The sequence below is a fragment of the Apus apus genome, chromosome 15 (assembly GCF_020740795.1).
Source record: "Apus apus isolate bApuApu2 chromosome 15, bApuApu2.pri.cur, whole genome shotgun sequence".
In the NCBI taxonomy this organism is placed as follows: domain Eukaryota; kingdom Metazoa; phylum Chordata; class Aves; order Apodiformes; family Apodidae; genus Apus; species Apus apus.
In genome coordinates this window covers 486,047-500,553 of record NC_067296.1, presented here as the reverse complement: position 1 = coordinate 500,553, position 14,507 = coordinate 486,047, and the positions used below count along the sequence as shown (strand labels likewise).

The 14,507-nt window shown below is 54.7% G+C and overlaps 1 protein-coding gene across 7 annotated transcripts in view; it reads right to left on the bottom strand.

The window, feature by feature from the left end:
* DLGAP4 (DLG associated protein 4) overlaps positions 1-14,507 on the bottom strand; it is a 182,315-nt gene that overhangs the window by 38,623 nt on the left and 129,185 nt on the right. The window contains exon 1 of one of the 7 annotated variants that reach the window (XM_051632827.1): positions 7,984-8,000. The exons of 5 other annotated variants lie outside the window; for them this stretch is intronic. Coding sequence is in view for 1 of the 2 variants with exons in the window: in XM_051632825.1 (XP_051488785.1) it covers positions 7,756-7,786 (31 nt within the window). In the remaining variant the exon portion in view is untranslated. One more of the 7 variants, XM_051632825.1, reaches the window with a different exon arrangement.

Here is a 14,507-nt window from a genome sequence, read left to right as displayed (position 1 = left end):
CCAAGTCTGAAACACAGAAGCAACTCTGCTAGTGTAAGCTGTTACCATGCTGTTGGGGGCATGTCAAGCTAAATCCCATGCCCTGCCTGATCTCTACTCTCCACCCTACAGTGCCTGTTAATCAAGAAGCACTTGCTGCAGTCCTAGAGATAGACCAGAGTGGCCAGAAGCAACAGAAAGCTAGTAAGAAACCTCCAGGGCAGAGCAGCTGATCAGTGTACCACCATCAGACTTTAAGCCTTAGGCACCTCTACTTTGTCTACAGATTTAACCCATTAAATACTAGCTACTTTCAGGAGTACATTTACAGCATTTTTCTTTTCTCAGGCAAGCCTAAAAGCTGCAGCAGCCTGTGGACAAGCTGAACTCTGCAAGAAAGCAAGCTTGAAGGTGTAAAGCACAGTATGAAAGCGGGTAACCTGGAGAGTGAGCTGGAACAGAGACACCAAACATCCACAACTGGTGGTTAAAGCTTCAGTGGTAATGCTGTCTCCCAGAGCTGCAGTGAGCTGACCTGCTCTGCTCCTCTGCTGCAATTCCATGGAAAAGAGGCAGGTCACTTCACAGGGGACACAGAGCACACAGGGCCCTAGAAGTGACAAGCTCATGGCATGTGGAGCCTGGACAGTGAGCAGGTGAGCAGCTGCTCTGTGATAAGGTGCACAACTGGCTAAAACTCTAATTGAGCCAGCTTAAATAAAAGTAATGCTGAAAAGCATCACACCATAACAATTAACATAAAAAATTTCACAGGGACACTAAACTGCAGTAGCAGCTCTCAGACATAATCCATCCAAGTGAGAGCCTTTGTACACAACACTTCTAGCTCCTAGCCCCAGTCTGGTAAAATTATTTCATATGCAACAGCAGGATTCAAGTTAAGGCATTAACAGGGACTAGAGTTCCTGCCATTAAAGACCATCCATCCATCCTGTGGCACACTTCTGAGAAACAGGACAATGGGTCTTTCAAGCCACTGTCACCTGTGACCAGGGTTGGTTCAAACATTGAACATTGTGTGTTCAATGCACACACATTCCCTGCATGCTTCCCTCTGCAGGACAGCACCCGAGTGGCTCCTGTTTTCACAAGCTAGAGTTCTACCCTTCAGAAAGGTTCTAGTTAATTCTGGTCTCAGTGTTCCTGGTACGTGAGATCACTCACCCAGAAGTGCAGATACATCCACCTGCTGTCTGAACACATACCTTCACCAAAGCATGTTTACTAACAGAGCAAGAAATAGAAGGGAGCAGAAAACATTTTCTGTATGAACTGGGCCTTGCAGTGCTAGAAAAACACATTAGCTATAGAAGAAAAAGAAAGCAGAGAGAAGCAGAAATAATGACTTTGGAAATCTCCATCCTCTGGAGGTATTTTTAGAGCTGCCTCCCCCAGCACCCAAGATACTCAGAGCCCTTAAAAAAACCCCATGAAGCAAATCAAAGGTAAGTACAAAATTAGTGGTGTCAGAAGAAAGCAGACAGTGCTTCAAAGCCTACCGCTGCCAGCCAGCAGCAGCCCAGAGGGCTGGCCCGGTCCTGGGCTCCACGCGAGGCCTCACCCGAGCCCGCCCGAGCAGCGGGCGCTGCCCGAGCCCGGGGCCGGCAGCTCCGGGGAGGCCCCCGGCAGGGGGAGGGCGGCACAGGCACCTCCGCCCTGCCTTTTAAAGCTTGCTGGTACTTCACACCCAAGGCGAGGGCTTGCAGGGGCGGGCGGGGATGTTTCCCCGGCAGCCGGAGCCGCCCCGGCCCAGCTGCCTGCCCGGCGCGGCCTCCCCCCGGCCCGGGACACGGCCCAGCCATCGCAAGGTCTCCCTGCCGCCCGGAGGGGCTCCCTGCCGCCCGGAGGGGCCGGGCCCGGCCCCCAGCGCTGCCCGGGCCGCCGCTCGCCTCGCCCGGCGGCTGCTGCAAAGAGCGGAGCCGGAAAGCGCGGGCGGAGCGGCCGGGCCCGGCGGGGCCCTCGGCGGAGCTCGGCGGCCAGCAGGGCAGGCGCCCGGCAGCACCGGCCTCACCGCCCGGCCACCCAAAGCCTGCCCCGAGGCCGCGGCACCAGCCGGCTCGGAGCCCCCGCAGGTTCTGGGCACCCCCCGCCCGCTCGAGCACCCGGACAGCTCCTGCCCCTGCCCGGGGCCCAGCCCGCCGCTCTGAGCGGGAGCACAACGCACGGCCTCCCCTTTTGTATCTTCATCTCGCAGATCTCTGCAGCCCTGACGCCACACGGACGTCGTCCTCCCGAAGCAAGGCGACAGGCCGCTCCAGCATCACCCAGGTGAACACCAAAGCCCGGGGATTCCTCCCAGCCCGTCCTGCACAGTGACCCAGCAAGTCAGCGGGAACACAGGCCTGGTGCAGGGAAGCGTGTCCACTGAAAAAACTGTGCACACCCTTTTCACAGCTGACAGGAAACAGCATTTGCACCACCAGTTACACAGGACTAAAGGCAGATATCCATCCATACCAGCTCTTTGTTTCCCTTCCCACAAGGAGTTGGGTTCCCCCCATCAGCCTGATTTCAGTGTTTGATTCAAGCAAGAACAACTCCTGTGAGAGCAGGGCTGTAAGAGCCTGCTTTGGCAGCCTCCCCCAGCAACCCAGAGCATTTTGCAGCACTCATCTCCAGTAAGCACGTTGACAGAGCAGCGATAAAAGCTAATGTGTGGCCTAATACCACTATGAGCAGTGGCAGCCTCCAGAATGCCCTGGAAGATTGCAGAGTGACAGTGAGATGCAGATACTGGAGCCGGGTGCCAAGTGCCAAGGCCAGCAGCAGCAGTGCTGTGGCCAAGGCAAAGTGGCTGCTGGTGAGCAGACCTCAGCTTCCCCACATCCAGGATTTCCTTGCTCTGGGAACACTGCAAACTTAAGGGTCACTGAAACTCAATGCCTTTGAATCAAAGTAGAATCATGGCAATTTAAGCTGAAAGAGACTTGTAAGATCAAGTCCAACCATTAACCTAAGTCCACTGCTAAACTATGTGCCTAAGCACTGTATCTACATGATTTTTAAATGCATCCAGGGATGAAGACTCCACCACTTCCCTGGGCAGACTGTTCCACTGCTTAACAACCCTTTCTGTGAAGACATTCTTCCCAATATCCAGCCTAAACCTCCCCTGGTAGCCACTTTGTCCAGGATCAGAGCTCAGGAGGTGCAAGCACTGTCCAACACCCCCTCTTCAGGCACTGGCAAAAGTTCTCCAGCTTTATTCTAGTACCACCCATCTCCCCATATTCACTTTATCCCCTGGAAAGTCCCAGTCCACATGGCTGGGCATTACACCAGCTCCACACTGCCAAGCAGAGTAGCAGCACTAAGAGGCCACAGTTCCCAGGCCAGGACTGCTGCTGGAGCAGCAGGTCAGTCAAGAAAGCACTGGTAGCTGTTCAGTAGAGCACACCAAAACCTGGAAGAGTTCCTGGACAGAAATGTCATGACTAGGGGCCCCATGTCTGGGCCAAGCTGAGGAGAGACAAGAAAAGTCTCAGGGTTGAAACAAGGAAGAGACTTCCTAACAAAAGTTACTCAAATAACCTTACAAGAGGCAAGGGAGACCAGTTCTACAATAGTCTGCTGGCTTTTGAGCTCCCTGACACACACAGCTCTCCCCAAGAGCAGCACTGACTGATCCAGGAGCTGAGTGGCCAGTGGCACAGCTCCTAACAAGGGCCTTCAGTAGAGGGTCCAGGGGACAACTCCACAGTAGCTTTTGAGACACTTACCTAGCTTCAGACACAGAGTTGTCTTATGTATAAGAGGGATGTAATATCCATGCTTTAACTTCTCTATTTTAACTTTCAATTTAATGCAGCTATAGATAAGCCCACCCTGGGCAGAAAGTTTTAGGTTTGGAGAACCCTCTTGAGCGCAGCAAATGCCCTGCTGGGGCTTGGTTCAGTTAAATTCTCAGCCACTCCCAGAATATAAAAAAACCCAAGAAAAATAATTCTCTTAGAAGTTTCACTAATGACAACAACTTGCAAGAAAAATTCCCTTTTATCAACTCTTAAATAGCTCTCAGCTTTCATCAAATATCACCTTGTATAATGACAGTGCTACAGTAGAAAGGCATACACAACTTCTAATCTTTGCTTTAATTTCAGCTCTGACAGACTCACACCACAAGTAAGAATTTGCCTTTGAAACATTCACTGTTCAAGTTTCCCAGTCACCTTCAAACTGGAGAGACAACACAGTAGGTTAAAGCTTTGATCTCTTAGAAGTAGATTCAGAAGAAAAGATCATTGCAGTGAAACCTGGATGTCTTAATGAAGAGTACTAAATAAGCTACACAAGATTGATAGTCAGCACATCCTTGATGAAAATACTAGTGCTAATGTTTAAAATGTATGCATCCTTACACTGTTCCCTGCTTGAGCACTGCTGTCTGATGCAGCCTCTTTGGTGAGTCCCTTTTTAAAAGACTTTTAATTTTCTTGGTGTTGCTGACAAATTTCAGCCCACAGACCCTGCAGAGCAGCGAGGGTAACAGAGCTCCTGTCTGCTAAGACAAAGCAATGGCAGGCAGGCTGCATCAGTCATGCAGGTATTGACATCCTTCTTGCATCCCACTATGTGTACATGCCCCTTTACTGGCAATTTCACAACGCAAGACCAAGCCCACCACCAAGAACCCCAGGGGGAAGTAGAAGGGAATCAGAACTCTGCTGTCTTCCTTCACAGTGTTAAAATGCTGCAGGGAAATTCAGGAAGAGGTCTGGTAGCACATAACCTACAGCCCTGTCCTCTGCAGGAATCAGACTCTCCAGGCCTGGGGGACAATTACCTGCCCCAGGACTTGCTTGTCACCTGTCCTTGATAGCAGGCTTGCAGCCCACACTGCAGTACATGGACGCTGGCACTGCCCTACCTTATTTTGCCTATAGAGACCAGACTCACATGAGCTGATGTACCTGAGCAGTTACCCCACTGTCTGCAGTGGAACTGCAAACGCTTTGGAAATGGTGCCTCTTGGGTTTACAAACCAGACCCTGGCAAAGCAGAGGCGTGAAGCACAGGGCTAAGGTCTTCAGCCACAGAGCTTTTCTCCTTGCCCACTGCTTCTCCACCAGGCAGCAGGCTGACTTAGTGCACCCATCTGCACCAAAGGGCCAGCAATTCATTAATTTTGCACAAGTTGAAGAGGACAGAATTCCCACCCTCCTTGTTAACTAGTCCACCTGCAAACAGTTTAACTTCCACTTGTTTAAAGGCAGCTTGTGTCAACCACCCTGTTGTCAGCCTGTCCCCCACTCCCTCTCTCCATGTGACAGACTGACACAGAGACAAGGGGAGAAGAGAAAGATAAACTCATTCTTTCTTAAGGTCTTTCAGAGGGACCTGAGTTCACCATTCTCATCCCCAAGCCCCAACTACAGCCTTCACAGACCTTTATCCAACAGCCTGAACTGCAATCACCTTTCAAAGCACATAGCAATCATACTTAGTACTTCTCTCCTCCCTTTAAAAATCTGCTCTGATAGGAAACACACAACTTTTCACTGCAGAAATTAAGGTGGATTTTTCTTGAGCAAGGCCACCTGCCTGCACAGCCTTAATCCTTCCAGCTCACATATGTTACTGTAACTTGCGCTGCACTGAATCCAATTATGCCTCCTCAATCCATCAAGAAATAGTTGAGCAGAAGTATCAGCTGAGGAGACAAACAGAAGCCCTGCTGCAGCACAGCTTTGCAGCCTTACTTCTGCAGGCTGGCATGTAGTGCATTATTAGGAAAATTGTCACAGAGTGACTTTTACTGCGTGTGCTGAATAGTCCACTACAAACTGCTTGAATCTGGACTCAAGCAACATGAAAATCTACATGGGAGACAAGAACTGTCAGTTATTTTTATGTGCCTGGTAGTTATTAGTTGTCCATTAAAAGCTTTTTAAATTATATTGCTCTGGCAGCATGAACAGCTATGGATGAGCTCACGGAGCAGCAGGTCTCCCATGTCTTACCCATTAGGCTGGAGCAGATGATGAGTAACCTTGAGTGAAGTAGTCAGAAGAGTCCACGAACCCAAACGAAATGCACGGATTATCCAACTACTGACTCACTCACAGCTGCAAAGTGAAATGCAAGCTCTCCCCCAGCAACTGACAATATTCACCCTGTCAGCTTGAGGGCTGGGACACCAGCTACAGCTGATCGAGTTTCACAAAGGTACCTGTTGGCCTCAGAGCACTCTCTGCTTTATCTCAGCCAGTGTTCTCCAGATAGTCAATCCACATACCACAGAAATCAAACTCATCCAGTATCACCTTTGCTGACAAGGATCTGGCAGGGGCTGCACAGGGTCTTCCTGTCCTTGCAAAACTGGCACACTGCATAGTAACTACACTTCAGATCCTGGGGCCTTCAGCTACAACCAACGCTCTTGTACTGACACTACAGAAGTGGACTAGAAGTAGAAAGCTATAGATGCAAAAGTAGCCTGTAGAAGTTTAGCACTTGCTCCCTAAAGATGAGCTTTCAGGTTTTCCATGATTGCAACATGTCAGCCAAATTCTGCAGAAAATCTTCTAAATATCTGGGTACACACGCAAATTATCTTAATCTGAAAGCTGATCAAGCTAGGTTTGGTTACTGCTTAGGCTTTTCTCCACATGCTCAAGAATGTGTAACTTCATAGCACTGAATTTCTGTTGGAAAAGCAACCACCAGCTATGTAATATGGACCCTCTGGAGTCAAGTCTGCTAACTTACACGAGCTGGCAATCTGGCTTGTTAGCATCCCACGATCGGAATTTATTTTAGGATCCAATGCCACATGCTGTGGGGTTTCCCCTCCCCCCCCCCCCCTTTTCTTCCTTTTCCTCCCCCAGGTGGCAAGTTACAGCCCAGGAATTAGAGATCCTAATTCCATTCCTGTCTCAAAAAACATTTCCTGCACAACTTGGGGTTATTTGTCCACACCTTTGCAGAATAAGTAATATTAGTCCTATCAACAGCATCCTGGAAATAATCCTCCTTGTTGAACCTCTTAATGAAGGCTTAGGTAGAAATTAAGAGCTACTTTTACTTACTGCTCAAACCCTGCTGCACCATCCCCACCCTCCAGCACAGCACAGGCACCAGAGCTACGTGCACCTGCAGCTCATTCAGGTGTTTAGCTGAACCCGCAGCCAGGGCAGCTCAACACAGGGGTGCAACACCCGGCAGCATCAGCCACGACGTGCTCTCCCAGGCTAAAAAAAAGACTTTCCAAAGCCTGCTCTGGCCAGGAGGTACCAGCTCGCTGCGCTCCTGTGTGTCAGCCCTCGCCAGCGACAGGCGCTGAAGCCTCAGCGTTCGTGCCTCGCTCAGACAATGCCCTCCAGGGGAGGGAGACTCCAACCACCACCTTGGAAAAAAGGGTCGGTGTTCCCTGGGGAAGGACGCGTTAGCCGACGAGCTATTTCATTTCCTGCAGCACCCAGAGACGCTGTAAAGGCCTTCAGCACCGGCGCGTGCACCCGGCCGGACCCGCCACCGCCCCGCACGGGAGGGACGGGGCCAGCGGGGCCGAGCCCGCCGGGCTGCCCGCGGCGGGCAGCTCAGGCGGCCGGGCCCGGCCTCCCCCGGGGGACGCGGACCCCGCGCAGCGAAGCCCCCGCCCCCCCCCCCCCAGCAGAGCGCGGAGGCAGCGGGACCCGCCCGCACGGGTCGGGCCGCGCGTGGGCAGCGGAAGCGGCGGCAGCAGCAGCGGGAGGGCGCGGCAGCCCCGCGCGGAGCCATGCAGGGCCCGGCCCCGCGCCCCGGGCGGTCACTCACATTGCCTGAGGAGCTCCAGACACAAAGCCATGGGAGACACAAAGGAGGGGCGGAGGGGACCGGAGAGACGGGGGAGGGGACGCGCGGGGAGGGAGCGCTCGGTCCGGGTCCCGCGGAGGGGAGGACTGGCCGCACCCGGCGGGAGGAGGACGGGCTGCGCCGGCTGCTCCTGCGGCCGCGGCGAGAGGAGGAGGAGACGCGTGGAGCTCCCGCTGCCACCGCACTCACCGCGCCCGCCCGCCGCTCCGGCCGCTCTGCGGGGGGGGCCGCGCCTTAAACCCCCGCCCCGCGTCACCGCCCCGCCCCGCGCACGCGCGGGCTCGCCCCGCCCCCCCCCCCGCGCTCCCCTGGGCCCGGCGCGGGGACGCGCGTCCGTCCCGCAAGGGAGCCCGGCGGGCGCGCGCCTCGCGTGGCGCTGCCCGGCCCGGGTCTCGCCGCGAGCGGGGCGGGTCTGCGGCGGCAGCCGGGCCCCGCGGCCGCGGCGAGGGACGGGGCCGGCGGGGGGCCCGCCCCGTGCGCGGAGCCGAACAAAGCGGGCGCCTCTCCCGCCCCCCCCGGAGCTCTGTGCCCCCGTCGCGGCCGCGCACCACGGCGACACGTTCCCCGGCACGGCCCCGTCCGACCGCACACCCCCCAGCCCCCCGCTCCTGCCCGCACCGAGCGCGGGCGGGACCCCGGCCGGGAGCGGGAGCGCTGGCAGGGCCGGGCCGGGGGCTGCGCTGCCTTCACGCATCCGCTGCGGGAGCGCTCCGGCCGGGACGGGGCGAGGGGAGGGAGGTTGAGGAGACAAATGGATGGAAAAGAAGCCGACGGGAAGGCGGGTGTTCCCGGGGGGCGTTTCCCGCTAGTGACAGACTGACCAGCCGGGCCCCATCCTGCCTGGCGCGGGAGGGGAGCTGAGCCTCCCTGCCCCGGCGCTGTGCTGTGCCCGTGTCCTCCGCCTCCCCTTCAGGCCGTCCGAGCGGGCACGACAGACGGCGGGTTTGCAGAGCTAGGCTGGGTCGGGCACGCTGGGCACCTGTGGGTGCTGTAACAGCATCCAGCTCCATCTATCCCGTACATCAGAGCTGAGTGTGAGGCTCTCGCCGGATGCAGGATGGGGGGAGACCTATGTGAGGTCCGAGCTGACACCAGGCAGGGGCAGTGGGACCCGTGAGCCCAGTGGGCTTGATGGTGCTCCCCACAGAGTGCCCGGCTCGGGCAGGGCCACTGGCTTTGCGGGTGGAGGTGCTGGCGTGCGGGTCCCGCTGGGAGCACGCGTCCTGCCCCCGCTCCTCGGGCACCGGCTGCTCTTGGGTCCTCCCGTGCAGTTATGAGTCACTGGGTTCCCAGCGCTGGGCTGGAGAAGGGCTGGTCTGCAGCAAGGAGACATCAAAGCGCCTTGGGGAAGCACCACCGTGAGGCCACATGGGGCCCGCTCCGACAGGCAGGGCTGCGCCACTGCCTTCAGCCATAGAATCGCGATGGATGTGCTGGAATCACTATGGATGTGTTGCTTCTGCTTTCCCAAACAGAGCAGCAAAGTGGGGCTGAAGGAGCATCCTGCCACAGAATAAACCCTGAGACTTGGGGCCTGCAGCCCAGAGCCTTTCCACGCCTCTGCCTCCTAAGGAAAACAAGATAATTTCAATTCAACTGCTTCCAGGCTTGGGAGTGGTGAGCAGCTCTGGGCTGAGAGCCCCTCACCCACACAGGCTCTGTGAAGCTCTGAGCCCAACTCTTCCTGAATCCTCAGGATTACCCATGTTATGGCTCAGTAGATGGAAAAAGTCATGGAAAAGCATGAAGGAGAGGTAAAGCAACCCAGAACAAGATAAACATGCACAAAGAATTCCTCATTTGCCTGCACTGTCTGAAATCCTGAAGATTCTCAGGCCCGGGTGCTTGGCTTCATCCTGTCCCGCTGCCCTGGCATATGCATGTGTGGCTTAGCTAAGGCAATTGTTGGTCACTGCTGGGCTGCTCCTGTGGTGCCACAAGCCCCATGGCCATGGAGGAAGATGCAGAGAGGTGTAGGGACACAAAGCAGCATTTGTGAGTGCCTGGTGCCAGGGCAGCTCTGTGCTCACCTGGTTCATGGGGGTGGCAGCAGGGCCAGTGTGCTGGGATGCTACCAGGCCCCTCAGCCTAAGAGGAGACCTGAGGTACCTGCTGTACCTGTCACATTGCTCTCCACCCAGTGTGGCCTCACAGCAGAGTCTACACCATGCATGGGCTACCTGCTGCTGCTCTCCCAGAGGCTCTGAGCAACCTGAGGCACCCTTTGGCACTTTGGTTTCTCCTCTTCCACGAGGACAGCACTCCTGACTCCCTGTCCTGCCATCAAGGCTGATAAAAGCAAGCAATGAGAAGCACTTGGCTTTCTGACCGAAGGAAAATGTTGGCAGCTCCTCTTTCTCCTCCTTTGTAGCTGGCCCCTGCTGGGAGAAGGCAAACTTGGCCTGGACCTTGGAGTTGCATGCACTTCCCAGAATTAAGTCTATGGGCAGCCACTTCCACCTGTGTCTGCTTGTGTTGGCACAGCATCACACAGGGGCTGCAGCTCCCCCCTTCCTGGAGGCCTGGGCAAGTGACATTTCCAGGGGATTCAAATGCATGGTAGCCACTCCTGGATGCCCAAGAGACATGTGCACACAGCAGGCAGCAGAAGCAGAGCTTGCCTGGTGCTGCCTGGAGCAGAGCTGAGACCCAGCAGCACAGAGCACCACGCGCAGCTTTGCTAAGGCAAAAGGAGAGGGATATTTTGTTTTGGAGAGAGGCTGTAGCCACTGTACAGGCTTCCTGGGGAACAGGGAGTGCTGTCTGGGCACTGTCTGGGTACAGTTTCCATAATAACAAAGAAAAGATTAGAGGTGAAAAATTAACACGTAAGTGTGGAGAGAAACAACTGTCATAAATGTATGTCATACAGACATATGAATATATCGTGGAACTTGGATGTAGACTTTTTTCTGTCTCTGATGGAAAACCCTGATGGAGCATGCAACAGAAATCTCTTCCTGGCACACACACACACGTGCACACGCACACACACTCTCTCTCTAATCCCTTTTCCTGTTGGTATGTCAGAGAAAGCTATTTCTGGAATGTGAAATCTAGGTCAAAAAGAAGGAGAAAATCTGAAGGGAACGATAACAGTCTTTCTCCTCAAAGGCTGTACGGGGTCAGCTCTGGCTGATACGATTAGCAAACGGGGCCTTGGTGATGCTTTACTCCGCAGCTGCGGCCACTCACGCACAGGCTGAACAATGCTTCCTGGCCTGCTTTGGTTTTCCTTTGCCTTCACACCACTGCTCTTTCCTCACAAAGAAGATAAGGCCATGACAGCCAAGAGAGGAGAGGAGCAGAACTTGCCTTCCTACCCAGGGATCAGGTAATTACCCAGCGCAGAGAAGATGGAGGAGGATAAGGAGGAGGAGGATGAAGAGTGTTTGTACCCATCCCTCACAAGCCAGTGCTACGTGACTTTCCCAGAAGCTGTGGAAACTCATCCCACAGTGAACCAGCCCCCGGGGATTTGGTCAGCACGAATCTGCTCTGTGCTGTGACACTGCACAGAGGTGTGCAGACACTTTGCCTTTCCTCCACTAAAGCCCAACCCTTCTCCCCCTGGAAGAACCTCAGTGCCAGCAGACCAGGTGCCTTCTTCTGGGGCAGGGTTCCCAGCATAGGAATGGTTCTGGGAGCCATTTCTCTAATATAGTGATGGACAGCTATTCTGTTATGACTTTGGAGAGTAAATCTCCCAGGTAGTGCTCTCATGCCCAGCCTGGGCTTGGCAAAGCTCTGGCCTAAGGAGGGGCACAAGGTGTCTCTAGCCCTGGCACACACCTCCCTGTTTATGAGAGTGCTAGTGTCTCTCAAGGATGAGCCTCCGGTTGGGGTCAAGATTGGGCTAGCCTGGAGGGGTAGACTTTCTGAGCTTTTTCTGCTCCAGGTGCTGGGCTTGGGGCCTGCAGCCAGAGTTGCCATCATGGGGTCAGCAAAAAGGGAGGACTAAAGGGCTGCTGCCTGCATCCAGAGCTCACAGTCTCAGGGACATCTTAACCATTGGTAAGGCAGGTCAACAGAGACAACCCAGTTTTAGAGGAGGAGGCAGAGTTGGATTCCCTGGCCTCCCTGGAAGAGATCTGGGCACAGGATAAGCAGCTGGGCACCTAGGCTTTCTGGGAACAAGCTGCTGAATCCCAGGGCTGCAAGCTCTGAGCAAGGGTGATGTTACCAGAAGGCATAAGGAGGACTGGGAAGAGTGTGAGTAGGAACTGGCTTGTTGTGAGCCTGCTCTGCTGTTACTGGTGTATTGAGTGGAGGCTGGGCTGGAGTCTCCCCACTGGGGATTCTCACCTCTTTTTGCTGTGTTTTGCTTACCTCTGCTTTTCTATTTTCCCTGGACATCAAATATTCAGTTCAATATTGCAAGCAGTCTATTAAGCAAGCAATTCCCAGTGCTGCCTCTAATAACTAGGAGCTGGGGCTGGGGAGCCCTTTGGAGCTGGCATGGTCGTTGCTGAACGCCTGGCAATTAGAGGAATAGGTTTCACTGGGGCTTTTGAGTCTCAGGCTTCAAGTCACAAAGCTTTGTTTAAGGTTGATCAAGGGCAGCTCATCATCTGTCTTGCTGGCTGTCAAATGGGAGCTAATTGCCTTGTAATGCAGGAGTGACACAGGCCTTTGTGGGAGGACCTGGCTTGTCAGAGGTGTGACAGCTGTCAGGGTTCCCACCCAGCCCCACTCCCCACACTTGCAGCCCCCCATGGAATGCAGCTCTGCACCTCCCTCCTGTCCTCAGCTGGTGGCTGAATCCCTTTGCTTTATGATGCAACCTCCTTGCTGTCCTCAAAGGATGAGAAACCTGTGTCAGCCACAGCACTGCTGCTGCTGAAGCCTCTGTAGGATGTGTCCCTACAAAGAAGAAATCCAAATACCCCTTCAGGGACCAGACACAGGATGGGAGCAGTTCCCCTGGGATGCTGCATAGATGCTGGTGCAGGAGGGTGTCCATGGGAAGGGAATGGTTGAGTGCTCTCAGTTGTTTCACCCCTCAGCCCTGCGTGGAGCAGAGGCACCATGAGGGACCTGCATACTGTCTCTGTTGGTCCAGATTGATGCTATCCAGCTGAGAGGTACCAATCTGCTGTTCAGGAGGCTCCTCTCATACCACACTGACCTACTAAAGTTTCAATGATGCACATTTGCAGGGGAAACTGAGTCTGGGTGGCTGATTAAACGTGTGACTGTGCCAGATCTGCCTCCTGCCTTCCCCATCATGCACATGCACAAACGCAGATGCTCCTCTCTGCTCCTTACCCTCTCCATCAAAAACATTTCCCTCCCCAAGCCTCAGCAGCCAATGCAAAGGGCTGGAAGATGTTCTGGAAATCAGCTGATCTCTGCTGGGTCATGTCAGAGAAAGGTTGTAACTGGTCATTTTGAAAGCCCTCTTCTGTGCTCTGCCTGCTGCTGCTTCCTGGTGTTAGCCTGGATTATTTGCAGCAGCGCTGAGCTCAGCATGGGCCAAACTGCCAGCAGGGAGCAGGAGGATGCTTGCAGGTAGTGCGGTGAGCCAGGGTGGGAAGAATGTGGGACAGAAGCAGAGCAGAGAGGGTGGCAGAAGGAGTGATGGGGTTGAGCAAGCAGCCTGCCCCTCCCATGGCATCTCTTCCAGTCCCTGCCTCATCCTGTGGACTAGGACTGTGATGGCCCTGACGAACAGACTGCTGAAGGGGAGAGGTGAGGGTATGGGCATGTCCCTGTGTGGGAAGCCCTGGAGCCACAAGCTGCTGGTGTTCCCATTCCCACCCCCTCTGCCCACTGCTGGGATGGGGCTCTGATCTGGCTCTCACCAGCAGCTTTGCCTGTGACAGGTACACTGAGGCTGCTCTGAGCCCCCATAACTCTGCTGCTCAGTGCCAGAGCACATACCTGGAGCAGCCTGACCCCAGCGTTCCTGAGGGTGACAGAGCTTGCTGTCTACCTCCGTGCTGTCATCAGCACTGTACAATCCTGGTGAGATGCTGAAATCCTCCTGCCTGGTCTGGTGTCTGCCTGGCATGAGGTCCAGGCACCGCTATGTCTGGGAAGAGCAAAATATCACCATTTCTAACTAGTTCCCAAAACTCTTCCTGGGATGGGACTCCTCAGCTCCTTGCACCCTGCATTACAGCCAAGCCTCACCCATAGCATCAGGGCTATCAAGGAGCTAAGAGGGACAGGCTGCCTTGAAGAAAATTATGCAAAAGTGATGCAGATCAAGTGATTGTGAAGCATCATGGAAAAGTAAAATGTTTCTCTTCTGGCAAGAGTCATCCAGTGCTTGAGAGGCTGCTCACACCCCTGGCACCCTGGGAGGGCCTCACACCTGTAGGAACAGCACAGGAAGAGCAGAGCTGCTCGCACACTGCAGCTTCACACAGCTCAACGTGTGGGCTCTGCTTAAAACCTTCAGGAGCCATTTGCAGAAGCAGCATCTCCAGAGCAATGCTTCTCCCTGCTGCCCAAGCCCTCACAGGTGTTTTCCAGGACCACTGAAGTAAAGCCATTGCTGCAGATCGTGCTTTGAGAAAGGCCCAGGTGGAGCCTGGTTGCACCAAACATGGCCCTGGGCCAGCGCTGTGCTGGTGTCTGCAGTAGGGAGCCACACCAGCTCACTTTTGGATGCGGGTGACAGAGCCCTGGGACAGGCTGCCCAGAGAGGTTGTGGAGTTTCCTTCTCTGGAGTCTTTCAAGACCTGTCTGGATGCTTTTCTGAGTGA